This window comes from Eretmochelys imbricata, chromosome 1 (assembly GCF_965152235.1).
Source record: "Eretmochelys imbricata isolate rEreImb1 chromosome 1, rEreImb1.hap1, whole genome shotgun sequence".
NCBI classification, from domain to species: Eukaryota; Metazoa; Chordata; order Testudines; family Cheloniidae; genus Eretmochelys; species Eretmochelys imbricata.
Genome location: NC_135572.1, coordinates 224,628,872 through 224,642,416, shown reverse-complemented (window position 1 = coordinate 224,642,416; position 13,545 = coordinate 224,628,872). Strand labels below are relative to the sequence as shown.

The following is a 13,545-nucleotide window of genomic DNA, read 5'->3' as shown; positions in this document are numbered from 1 at the left end:
AAGTACACCACAACATTACTGTGGCTCACTATTAAAGTGCTCTTTTAAGGTCTCCCTCACCCACATAACTCCATGTTGAGCTCTTTTAATAGCCCTTGTGTCCGGCTGTTCAAACTCAGCAGACAGCTGCTCCACCTCCACCCCAGCAGAAACTTTTCCCCCTTTGCCTCACAGGTATTGTGCATGACACAGCAGGCATCTATAACCACTGGAATATTTTTCTCCCAGAGATCCAATCTTGTGAGTAAACAACACGATCGTCCCTTTAATCTACCAAAAGCATGTTCAACTGTCATTCTGCACCTGCTGAGCTGATAGTTGACTCTTTCCTTGCTGCTTTCAGGGTGGCCTGTGTACAGCTTCAGGGGCAAGGGGTAGGCTGGGTCCCCTAGGATCACTACTGGCATTTTGATATCACCATTGGTAATCCGCCAGCTGAGAGAGAAAGTTCCCGCTTGCAGTTTTCTGAACAGTCCTGTGTTCTTAAAGATGCGAGCATCATGCACCTTCCCAGATCAACCAACACTGATATTGGTGAAGCATCCCCAGTATCAACCAACATTTGCATAACCATAGAAAAATAGCCCCTTCTGTTGATGTACTCTGTGGCAAGGGGGTCTGGTGCCAAAATAGGGATATGTGTGCCATCTGTCAACCCACCACAGTGCAGGAACCCCTTTGCTGCAAATACATTTACTGTTTCCTGTACATGACTGAGAGTCACAGTCCTGTGTAGCAGGAAGTAATTAATGGCTCTACACACTTGCATGACTGAGGATTTTCCAACTTTAAAATGATTTCCCATTGATGGTAGCAAGCTGGCATTGCAAGTTTCCACAGTCTGATCACCACTTGCTTCTTCACTGTCAGGGCAGCTCTCATTCTGGTGTCCCTGTGCTGAGGGCTGGGGTAAGCTTGGCACATAGATCCAGGAATGTGGCCTTTTGCATCCGAAAGTTCTGTAGCCACTGCTTTTCATCTCAAACCTACATTATGAGGTGATCCCGTCAGTCAGTGCTTGTTTCTTGGGTCCAGAAATGGCAGCTGCTCCACGAACACCACCACCAATCTTGAACCGATTTTCACTGTATCCTACAGCAATCTGTCCTCCAAGAAATCGTCATGGTCCCTGCTGATTCATTTTTTCTTATGGCTCTGCAAATACCAGAGGATTGTGTGCCCTCTGGTTGCTATGCTCATGACAACAGTGGAGAGCTGTGTGGGTTCCATGCTTCCATCAGAGATGGACAATGAGGAGGGCCACACGAGTACATGGGATTTTTTTAAAAAGGCACAAAAATTCCGGACTGTGGATGATATTACGGGGTGGAGAAAGTTGCATGCTGGAAAGTTGACCCCTTGCTCCTAGTCACCTCTGTGCACCTCATTGCTGCCCTACCACGCACTGCCAAAACTTCCCAGAAGAGTGTGCAGCACACTGTGCCCTGACACAAGCGCGCCTGGTGAGTGTATCCAGCACTGACGCAAGGAGCCAAGTGTACTCGGGCACCAGCTTTAGGGCATCTCTACACTTGCAGCAAGTGTGGTGAGGATGCTTTATGCCATAAAAAACCCACCCCTGCGAACGGCATAAGCTATGTCGGCGGGAGAAGCTCTCCCGCCAACATAGCACTGTGCACACTAGCGCTTATGTCGGTGTAACTTATGTCACGCAGGGAGGTGGAATATTCACCCCTCTGAGCGACATAAGTTTTGCCGACACAGGCGGTAGTGTAGACATAGCCTTGTACTAGCTGTGGTGGCTTTATGCTGATGTACCTTGCAAAGCTTGTAGTGTAGACATGGCCACAGACACATAAGCTTACTCAAAACAACGCTCAGCCACAAACCCTTTGGCCTAGGTGGGGCTTACGTTCACAGTTATGGTAGCTGAAGGGTGAGTTCACACCTACCAATCTCCATGGGGTTTTAACTTAACCCATAACAAGATCTCTCCCAGCTCATAACAAGATCTTTAAATACCTGGTGTTGAGCCACTTTTGAAGATGTTACTCTAAATCCTATTTTCAAAAGTCACTTAAGCACCTAAACCCCACTGATTTAGGGGCCAAGGAGCCATCCAAGAGCTGGAGCAGAGAGATGCTCTGGCCACCCCCATTTCCAAACCCAGCCATACCCCCTACCCAAGCGGCTGCAAGGTGGAGTGTCAATGCTATTGTGTGAGCTCTGCTCTACACAAGGATTCCCCTGTGATGGGGGATGTCCAACAGGGCAGATCCTCCAGGCTTGCAGCTCCTTTGTGCCAGCAGAGCAGTGCAAAGGGACCCGAAAGGCTCCAGAATCGGAAGGGCAGACCAAATAAGCAGTGATGTGTTTATTTCCTGTTTCAAACTCACAATTTTAAGCCAGCCTGATGATTTGGGAGTGGAGTGCAATTCACGACTTTGGAAGGCATGTGTTTGGTAACACCGCTTGTATGGCTCTCCCACACTGTCCTCACCACAATTCCTGCCTCTCTGCCCGCCCTTACCATGATGATCTGTGACACCCGTGGGCTGATGAGCTTCCCATGGTTTGTCACAGAACAGCTCTCCCTTGTGGCTAAACCAGTGGCGGATTACCATAAGGGCCGACGGGGACTGTGCCCAGAGGCTGTAGCCAATTCGGGGGCCCCGCAGGAGTGGCTGGAACTCTGGCCCCACCCCCTGCTCCTCCTCTCTCCCCCTCCCCGCTCCTCCTCTTCTCCCTGAGGCCCCGCCTCCAGCCCAGCGGGAAGCCTGTGGAAGGGTGGTGAGCAATTCCCCCCACCCCCAGGCACAGCTGGCTGAAAGCTGCTATCTCAAGCCTGAGTGGCCTGAGTGCCCCCCATGCCGGACCAAGGGCTCCCCCTGCTCAGCATGGTGCAGCACTGGACTGAGGGGCCCCCCATGCCCGCTGGAGCGAGCCCCTTTCCCCCCCCCCAGCCCGTGCAGGACAGAGCTCACCTGAGCCCCTCTCTCTTTCCAACTCCCCTCCCCGGCGTGGAGCGGCTCTGAGCCCCTTCTCCCTTTCCCCCTCCTCCCCCAAGCTCCTTTTTGGCAAAACAGGTCATTTGTCCCGTTTGCTCTTGATAACTGGTGGTAGCCGCCTCTAGCTTAAACTTGCACAGTTGTCAGCCCAGCAGCTGGCTCAGTAATGGAGCTCAGAGCTCTACTTGTCAGGCGAGTTTGCCTGCCAGTTTTCCCCTCTCCCTGCCCTCTCCTCCCGCCCCCCCCCGATGTTTTAAGTGGGGGGGGGCAGGGAGAAGGGGAAAGTGGGAAGCACACTCCCCTGACAAGTGCTATGGGCATAGATGACCTGTTGATGATAGTGTGGGGGCATAACCCCAGAGCAGCTGGAGTCGTGCCCCCTCACCCTCCTGGCAGCCCTCCCCCTTCCAGAAAGCAGCCCCCCGCCCCGGCCCCGGGAAAGCAGCGGCCCCTCAGTCTAGCTCCCAGTTGTTCTTCTGCCTCTCCAGGCAAAGTTAAAGCTGGGTTGCCTCCCAGCTGCTCCTCCACTCCTGCCTCTCCTTGCCTGGGGCAGCTCACTGGCTCAGCTGCGGTGCAGGGAGTAGGCCCTGACGCACCATGTGATCGAGCAATCTGGGAGGGCGTGAGACCCTGATTTCCCTCCCCCCACCAGCATTGCCTCTGGCTATGGGAAATGCACAACTAGGCCATTCAAACCACCTTAGCTCTGCCCTCTAGTCACTCAGTTGGATCATTAGAATGAGCCTGGCATTTCAGGGTTTGCAGTCCCAAAGCAGATTAAACTGATTTTTAAGAGTGATTCAAGGTTCCTTTTTCTTTCTCACCTTGTGTAACTACAGGGTAGAGTGAAGATTGTTTGGGGGCCCTAGCTGTGTCCTTCTGATCTAAATATGTTTGGTTTTCTTTTAAATGCAACCTTAACTCAGAATTGCTTGGCTTTATAATGCTTGTTTTTCGGATAATCACTCTATCCCTGTGAAGCTTTCCCCCTTAAATTATGCATACACACTTCCCTTTAGCATAACTAACTCTGTTAGCATAGCTTTTGTTTGAGACTATGACTCAGAGGAGCATTCATGGTGCCAATAGCTGCTAGGGTAATCATTACCGGAGCTACGGATGTTCATGCTCAAGGCAGGAGCAGATTGCTAGCGAGGGGTCAGGGTGCATTATGGGGCTTTCTCTCCCCCTCTGAAGCATCCAGCACTGGCTACTATCAAGCATAGGATACTCTACTAAACAGACCAATAGGCTGATCCAGTATGTAAGCAAGTGGGAGACTACACTAGGTGGGCCATTGCTCTAGGTCAGTGACCCATGTGCTGTGTGGGGATAGCTAAGCTGTAGTCCTGGGGAATTGGTTAATGTGTTACAGACTGTTAATGTGTGAAATTGTTGGCAGCTTCCGGTCTCCATCCCACCCTGTTACCCTCCCTCTGTGCCTGGGCAGGGAGGCAAAGGCCGGGTTATCTCTGAGAGGTGATTGCCCAACCTCTCTCTGGCCCCATTTGCCTGCATTAGGCCTGGAGAGGTCTGTGCGTGGGAGAGAGCAAGCAGATGTGTGGGGGTGGGATCTCTGAGGAAGGAAGGAGGCTCAACAGAGAGCCCCATTCTCAAACCAAGCAGGGACTGTTCTCACCCTCCTTATACAAATCGGGCTCAGGCCCATCCCCCATTGCTTCCCATAAAACATCTTGACCGCTGCACCCCCAATTTGAAGGAGCATCTTCCTCTTCCCACAGCACCTCGTCTAGCATTGGCTCTGGGTAAGTGGCCAGCCCCGCATGCTGAGCTCCATCAGAAAGGAGATTCTCATTGCCACTGCCCACTCTGCCATCTCTGCATTTCCCCCCATCTTCCTTTCTGTCCCCCTCCCCCATCAGACAGAGCCTACTTCACCCCCTTCCCCTAGTTTGTCAGGGACTGGCTAGATCCTTCTCTGTGCCCTGATTCAGAGCTGTTGGCTCTGGCTCCTCCTCACGTTCCTCTTCTCATTTCCCAGATGGTGATGGTCTTGGCCCTCTGCCCTTATCTTGCCCTCCGGGGGCTGTTTGCAGAGAGAGGTTTAAATGGGCGGACCCAATGGACAGCCCGGGTGCAGGGAGCCAGAGGACAAGGCTGTGTGTCTGCCTCACTCACCGTCCTCATTCTGCACCATGGGGAAGGACAGGCTGCCCGGTGGCCCGAACATCTTCCTCCTGCTCCTCTTCCTCCTCCCTGGAGATACGTCGCCCACCACCGAACCGTAAGCTGCACACGCAGAGGGGGACGTGCTGTTTTTGGGGAATCAGGAATCCTGGGTTTTATTCCTGGCTCTGCCACTGACTGACTCTATCACCTTGGGGAAGTCACTGCACCGTTCTGTGCTTCTGTCCTCCCATCACTAACATGGGGATGTATGTGTGAGGATGGGGGGGGGGGGGGGCTGAATTTGTTAATGCCTATAAGGTGCTTTGAGATCCCTGGATGGCTGGCAGCAGGTCAGTGCATTATATTGTGTTTTCTCTCTCTCTCTCTCATTGCCCATGCATTCCCTCCCACTTGTTAATAGATAAAAGTGAGTGGTTCTGCCACAAGGGAGACTCTCACCTGGGGCTTTGACAATACTGCTCCCTCCCCTGGTGCAAGAAAATCACTGGGGGCAACTGCAAAGCAGCTGTCAGGTTTTAACAAACACGGATAAAGACGGCAGTTCACCCACATACCGGCCAGCAGAGAGATCTCTGAGGGCTAATGCTCTGTGCTGATATGCAAGGGCTCCATTCCTTGTCACTACTCTTGGGCTGGCAGTCACTGGGAGTACTGGGAAGGCTAAGCCTATTACTGCCCCCTGGAGATTAGTGCTCTCCATTGCCACGTGGGAGAGGCAGGTTTGATTCCCAGGCTCTCTCTGATGTATGTCTACATTACATCTGGGAAGGAGCCTCCCAGGCTGGGTCTACAGACTTGTGTTGTTAGCGTGAGCCCTGCTAGTTCACGAAAACTAGCAGTGTGGACATTGTGACTCAGGCTAGCACTTGGGCTCTCAAGGGGTTGAGCATTGTGGCACCTACTTGTTAACATGCTGCTCTGCCACATGGGAGACCTGGATTCAGGGCTTGTCTACACTTACCGAGCTGCAGCTGCACCACTGTAGGACTTAGTGAAGACACTACCTATGCCGACGGGAGAACTTCTCTCATTGGCGTTAAGTACTCCACCTCCCCAAGAAGCGGTAGCTATACTGATGGGAGAAACCTTCCCGTTGACATAGCGCTGTCTACACCGGGAGTTAGGTTGTTATAAGTGTGTTGCTCAGTAGTGGGATTTCCCACCCACCCCACTCCCTGAGTGACATAGTTATACTGACATAAGTTTGTAGTGTAGACCAGGGCTCAGTGTTTGACCCTGGCAGAGTCCCAGAGCTCTGGCTGAGATGCAAAGAGGTGGGGGAGAAGGAAGAAATTTTGTCCCAGGGAGAACATGTAAAGTGCTTTTGCTCTGGTCCTTTCTTAAGATCTATCACCACCTCGTGGCCATTTGCAGTAACTGTACTAAATAACGTGTACTATTTAGTACATAATCTCTGCCACATTGTTTCTAGTATCTATTGCCTTGAAGGTCACGTCTCAGACTGTTCAAAAGAGCTCTGGACTTAACACTCTGTTATTGTTTACCAATTGGAAAGAGCATTTGTAAATCCTGATTACATTATCTAGCAAATGGGACAGCTGTGGTCATTTCTGGCACTTGTCACTCCTCTCTAATACCCACCCTGCAGTCAGGGTGTGGCGTGGAGTTGCCAATGCCACTGTTGCTGTACCAGGGTACAGGCAGTGGATCAATGTCAGATGCTAGCATTAACAGCTGTCAGTCTTGTTCCACTTGTCACCTTGGCCCTTCCTCCGACACCAGCACCTCCCTTGGATAATACGTTAGAGACACAAGGGAAAAGTCCTCGTCATTTGGATAAAATATACAGCTCCCGTTGGAAGGCAAAGGCTGAGACCATCAAACTGGTTTGTTTGACCTGTGCCCTTCCCCTTCCCAGGCAGTACATGGTGCTAGTGCCCTTTCTGATCCACACCAACGTTCCTGAAAAGGTCTGTATCCAGCTGACCCACCTGAACGAGTCTGTGACGCTGAGCGCCACGCTGGAATACGCAGGGGCGAACAGGAGCCTGATCGCAGACGTGGTGTCGGAGAAGGACGTGTTCAAGTGCATCCCGTTCACGGTGAGTCTCTGACGATTATTGTGTGTGTCAACAGTAAAGCAATAAGGATAGTAACCAGAGCGATTAACTCTTGGAGCTCTGGTTGTTTAGCAAGGTTAACTAAGTGGAGCTAGTCTGAGAATAGAGGAGGTTGCCTGGACTGGGGCCTGCCCTGCCGTATGCTTGACCTGCCCAATTCCCACTCCATATGCAACTCCTTCCCCCACTGCTGGACACCCAGCCCCCAAGACCCACCTCTCTGCTGCTGGAAACTTTCTCAGTCCTCCCTGCAAAGTCACTCCCCTTCTTATTCTTAGAAATTCTCTTCAATCCTTTGGAACACCTGGGACGAGATCTCTCGCTCAACACCAGCTGCTACTGCACTGTTGAATTACAGAACGATAGGGTTAGAAGGGACTGCAAGGGTCATCTATCTAACCCCCCACCAAGAGGCAGGATTTGTTGTGTCTAAACCATCCAAGACAGATGCTATCCAGATGACTACTGCAATGGTTTCTAGCCAGTGTGGACAGGAAGCTACAAGGGTTTCAGCAGCCCTGGGCCAGATGACTGTGTGAGTTGTACCCCACGGTGCAGTGCCTCATAAACAGTGGCCAGGCTCTCAGTGGCTCCTCATGTAACAGTTCTCAATGGTGAGAAAGAATCACTGACCTTTCCTCTTCAGGGTCCCACTGATCAGTGGCAGCAGGCATGTGAGGGAGGCAGAAGGACTTTCCGGGAGTGCGGCGGTGGGAATGGGGGTACAGGAGGGAGTCGGGGCTGCTGGAGTAGGGGGTGCTATGGGAGAGGTGTGCAGTTCTGGGTGCATGAAAGGTGGACTTTTCTACCTGAAATGATCACTACACACATAGCCAGAGGAGAAGAGGGGAGTTTTGAACAGTGAAAAAACAATAAAAATCATGATTTGCTGTTTGGTTTTTTTGGTCTCACAATTTTGGAACCATCTTGTGATTTTTTGGGGTCTGACACTGATGGTTGATCTCTTGAGGTGGGCAATACTGTAATGCCAACTCAAATGAAAGGGTTATTTAGTAAGGTTGGCAGAAAGGATGCAAATGGCATCAGCATAGTCAGTTACAACCAAAGATGAACGCAGTAATCCTGTATCCTGCTGCCAGCAGCAGTCTGCTCTCTGCTGAATGCTCCTGAGCCTCTCTCAGCTGGCAGTGGCTGTTGCTGCATCCTCAGAAAGCAAGCTGCCTTCCAATCCCCTCATATTATTGGCCAGGAGAGGGGACTGGGTTTGCTCTACCCCTCCTGCTGATCTATCTCACCCTTCGGTGGTAGCGGGCAGCCACTCAGCAGGTTCATCTCACTGTACTTACAGCAGCTGCAGTTAAGTACAAATGGCCCTTCAGATCGGACCTCAGATGCTTGGGAATAGCTTGTCTTGTGGGTGTAATAAATGGGTGTATTGTGTGTGATCATGACTCCGACTGGCTACCTTGGGGACTTACACCCTGCTACTAACTGAGAGCTAACAAGAGTACAGGAACATGGCCTTTGGGTCTGATGTTAAATCCCAGCTGATGAATACAGTGTACAGAGCCAGGGTTTGTCACACATGGACTGGAGATTGAGATTTAACGTGAGCGGGGAGTCAATATGTTTAATCTAGAAAAGACACTTCCACAGAGTCAGGATTGCAGTGGATGAATTCATTTAGGGGAACAGTATAACAGGAGGAAGGGGGTTTATTCCCGATCTCTGCGGATGGCAAGAAAAAAGGAAGATACATTTTGGGCTAAGACATGAAGGGGAAATTTGTCAGAGTCAGAGCGACTGGGGTGGAGGAAGCTGATGGAGGCCCTGTTGCTGCAAAGCACCCAGAGCAGCAGGTTAGAGGGGATGTTAGTGGAAGTGTGGAGATAGGGGAGGTCACCGTGGGTGCCCCTGCCCCCTGCTCTAATCCTTGTCACTGCTGTGGTTGGGCCTGTGATGGCTTCCCACAAAGCCCTCATCTCTCAAAGGCAGGTTCAATTAAAGAGGCTGTTGAGGGGAGTCTCTAAGGCAGCGGTTCTTTTACTGTTCTCTAGCTTCCCAAATCTAACAGCTCGGCAGCAGCGTTTCTCACGGTGCTGGTGAAGGGGCCGACGCTGGAGTTCAGGAGCCGGAAATCGGTGCTGGTCAAGAACTCAAAGAGCCTGGTCTTTGTACAGACAGACAAACCCATCTACAAACCGGGACAAACAGGTACAGGGAATCGGGTGGGGAATTGCATTCAGGAAATCCTTCAAAGCCCTTATAAGCTTTGGATCCATGTTGACCTGACATCTGCAGTGCACTGAAGGTGCCAGATCAATAGTCCCTGGAGAATGAAGAATGTTTTTATCCCTTGCATAGGTACAGCTTGGGGAGCACCAATGTAAGCCACACACACAAGCGCACATTCTGCCTGCGTGCCTAGAGGGAGTTCAAACTCTGTGGCCTATGCAGTTTTCATCCTCTTTACTGAGACCACCAAAGAGGAGATGTCACTCACTGCAATGATGTATTTTTATGACTTGGATACTTGTCCCACTATGAACTAGACCGAGGCCCAATCAACTCACTTCATACAGGTTTCAGAGTAGCAGCCGTATTAGTCTGTATTCGCAAAAAGAAAAGGAGGACTTGTGGCACCTTAGAAACTAACCAATTTATTTGAGCATAAGCTTTCGTGAGCTACAGCTCACTTCATCGGATCCATTCATTTCATACAGGCAATCAAATAGCCTTCAGGATGGAAACTGACTTTGCTCACTATAGATGTGGAGTAAGTGCCATAGAGGTGAAAGAATTCCATAAGTCATGTTGATTGTGCCATCCATCCCCATGACTTGGAGCTGAATTGGAACTGGTACCCTGAAGGTGGAAAACTCTGTACTATTTTCCTTGATCATCCTGAGCCAGTATTCTCAGCCTAAGAGTAATGGCTCAGGATGATCAATCTGGTGCTGGAATGGAGCTGATTTCCTAGGGATTGTCTTTTCTAACATGACCTCATTATATAGAACATGACCTTGAGGGACTGTGTTAATTAACATGATGTTACATACAATCAGTGTAGACATAAACAAGCCGTGTTTAACATTGTGTCAGCTGGTCCTGGTGAATCCTACGGTTCCAGCAGCATTTACCCATGACCAGTAGCCACCATGTGAAATATGACTTGTCCATGTCTACACTGACTGCAAAGCTGCTTTTCACATTGTGTTAATTAACATGATTCCTCAAGATCTTGTTCTAACATGACCTAATTTTCTAGTGAACCCAAGTCCATAGAGACGAAAGACTCTATATCCCATTTCCCATCATGCCATATGACGGACATTTCCTGATTTGGTGGCTGAATGTCTCATCATGGAAATCTCTCTGTCTGTCTGTCTGTCTGTCTCTCTCAGTCCTGTTTCGAGTTGTCTATCTGGATGAAAACTTCCATCCTCTGAATAGGTTGGTAAGTATGCTAGGCATTAAGTCATCAGGGTGGGGAAAGGGATGAGAGAAACATCCCTTCGAGAGGAGGTGTTCCCCAGATTAAGGTGGGGCTTTAGTGCCAGGGGTATCCCAGTGCTTTCTGATACTCCAGGACTCCTCCTTTAGGCTACTTAATAAAGTATTCTCATTACAATCTTGGAAAGATTTGGGAATGACGTGACACACAGACAACATCCCGTTAGCCACCTCAGCACTAAGCAAAACTCCCTTGTTACTTGGGTTGTAGGAGCTGCCCTTACCAGATCACTGCAATTGGACCATATATCCTGGTATTCCTCCTCCCTGCTATACCAGTTCACAACCTTGAGTCTACCATGCTGCTATCTTGCCTCCCTGCTAGAGCTGAACAGACCAATGGTCTATCTACTTCAATCCTGTCCTCTGTCTGACTGGGTCCAGTGCCACGTGCCTCACAGGAAGCTTTAAAACTCTCACAATGCATCTCATTAGGTAGTGCTGTCCCATGGAGGGATGTTTTTTCCAGGGTTTAGCTGGTGATTGGTTTATGCCTAAAGTACGATGATCCATAGCCCTGGTAATCTGTAGCCTAGCTGGTGTCACTCAAGATGCTGTTCTTATGTACATTAATGTCTCTGATCCTTTTCAGCACTTGCTAACTTTTCCATCTGGGGTATGAATTCTAAACTCATTCTCCCTTTTGCACTTTTTTCCAGGTTCCACTGGCCTATATCGAGGTAAGTAGAGGAATTTATTTCATGTTCAGAACCATCACATCTCACCATGGGCAGCAATCAGCCCCTGGCTGCCTCAAGCTGCTTCTTGCTGATTTTATTTAGACCCATAATGCTAACTGGAAGAGGGATATGCTTTACCCCCCATAGCGCCAATAATGCATCCAAATACTGCCATGCAACCTTCCTGATATTCCAGTCCTGGGCTCCCCACACAACTCTGCCAATGCTTTTCATTTCTCACCGGCATCACCCTTTGCTGTCCAGGTAATCTTGTGGTCTTGACATCTCTAGGACCCCCAGAGGAACCGCCTGTATCAGTGGCAAGAAGTTGAGTTAAAAGGGGGCTTCACCCAGCTCTCCTTCCCCCTCGCTTCCGAGCCCATCCAAGGGACCTACAAAGTGGTGGTGCAAAAGGGCTCTGGGGACAAGGTGCAACACCCCTTTACTGTGAAGGAATATGGTAAGGATGGCTGCTTTCATAGTGTCAAGCCAGTTGCTAGTAGCTGATCCAAGGTGTTGACAATGGAGAATGAAGGCTGGATTGAATGGGTCAGTTGATCTGATAAGCATTTTCTGTACAGCTGGAATGGGGCAGGGAGGAGTCTGTACTCCCACAGGTTGGGTAGTGCCTTCTTCAGAGTTGTCCTTTACTGCCTATGTTGAGGGTCGAGTACCAGAGAACTCAGTGAATCCTCCACCCCAGCCCTGGATTTCAGGGTGTGAAACCCAGCACCATCAGTACAAGATCTTTACTGCTGGAGTGGTAGACGCCCTGTGATCAGGGTCCCAGTGGGGGCCAGGTGTGGTTACTCAATTAGGGTGAACTGCAAAGAATGGGGCAGACAATCCCCCAAAAGCTGGTGGATATTCCAATACTTAGATTTCCCAAGCCAGTATAAAACAGCTTCTTTATTACTTTACTGGTTACTCAGAAGTCCAAACAACACAGTTCCCTTAAAGTGATCCAGCCTCCGGCCTCCATCCAAGTACCTAAGCCAAATATGATGATTTCTGAAAATCTTATTTCATCATATAAAAGAAAAGGTTCTACCAATCCCAAAGGATCGGACACATTGCCTCCCAGGTTAATGAATGCCTCAGATCTTATCCAAATATATGGTTACAGTCAATTCTTATGAACAAAACTAAAATGTATTAAAAAACAAAAGAGAGAGACTATAGGTTAAAAGATCAATATACATACAGACATGAGTTCAATTCATTGAGGTTCAGATTCATAGCAGAGATGGTGAGCTTTGTAGTTGCAAAGAGTTCTTTCAGAAATAGTTCATAGGTTATAGTCCAATGTCCAAATATCATATTCAGGGCATACCAGTGTAACTGGGACCTCAGTCTTGAGACTCAAACTTCCCCCAATGAAGTTTAAGCAGATCTGAGATGACAGAATCAGGACCCAAGGATTTTTTATACAATTTCATGTCCTCTTTGGCAAGTTTGGAGTTGCTTTGGGAACAAAAGGTAATTAGGATGACTTTGAAGGAGGTCCATTACCAGTACTTGGCCATAGAATTAACATAGGGCAATTTGCTTGTTTCTTCACCATTCACAGTACATTTCAAAGAGAGATGAATACTGAGATATCCCGTGTTTACAATTCATTTAAATGCTAGGAAGTTCTTTTGACCTATGAATGATCAGATTACAGCATAGACAGGGACTGTTGATTACATTACATATGTAAATTCACAAAACCACAAATATTATCTCCCCACATGTCTTTTGAGGGTTATTTATTTTGCGGGATGGTTAACCCTTTCTAGCCATGTGTCACACAGCCACCTTAGAAAGGCTCCAATCAGACAGGGATATGCTGCTCCCCTTTGAGTCAGTGCTGACACCGGTGCAGCAGCCTGGAGCTAGTGGCACTGTGCTGCTGGAGTCCTGAGGTTTCAGATCTGCTATAAGGCCAAGGCCCTGACTCCTCCTGGTTAATAAAAGTCCTGAGGAACTTTGTGCGAGAGCAGGGGTGTGAACCCCATTACCCTGACCTCATTCCAGTTCCATTACCGTTCCACCTCCCTGAAACGCCTTCTGGCGGTCCCACCACAGAAACTGTTCATTGCTCCTCCTAGGACACTGCTGTGTAGTGTGGCTGGCTTGATGTGTGTGATGCTGCCCTCTAGTGGCTGGCTCACAGTGAAGAAAAAAGGCTTTTTCCCTACCAGCAGC

General features: G+C 49.4%; 1 protein-coding gene across 1 annotated transcript in view; it reads left to right on the top strand.

The window, feature by feature from the left end:
- The first annotated feature begins 5,038 nt into the window (after window positions 1–5,038).
- The window catches only part of LOC144259198 (alpha-2-macroglobulin-like), a 52,418-nt gene continuing 43,911 nt past the window's right edge, over window positions 5,039–13,545 (top strand). Inside the window, exons 1-6 of the mRNA XM_077807382.1 lie at window positions 5,039–5,214; window positions 7,000–7,183; window positions 9,220–9,376; window positions 10,567–10,619; window positions 11,335–11,355; window positions 11,647–11,815. Coding sequence (XP_077663508.1) covers window positions 5,039–5,214; window positions 7,000–7,183; window positions 9,220–9,376; window positions 10,567–10,619; window positions 11,335–11,355; window positions 11,647–11,815 — 760 coding nt within the window. The remainder of the gene's footprint in view (window positions 5,215–6,999; window positions 7,184–9,219; window positions 9,377–10,566; window positions 10,620–11,334; window positions 11,356–11,646; window positions 11,816–13,545) is intronic.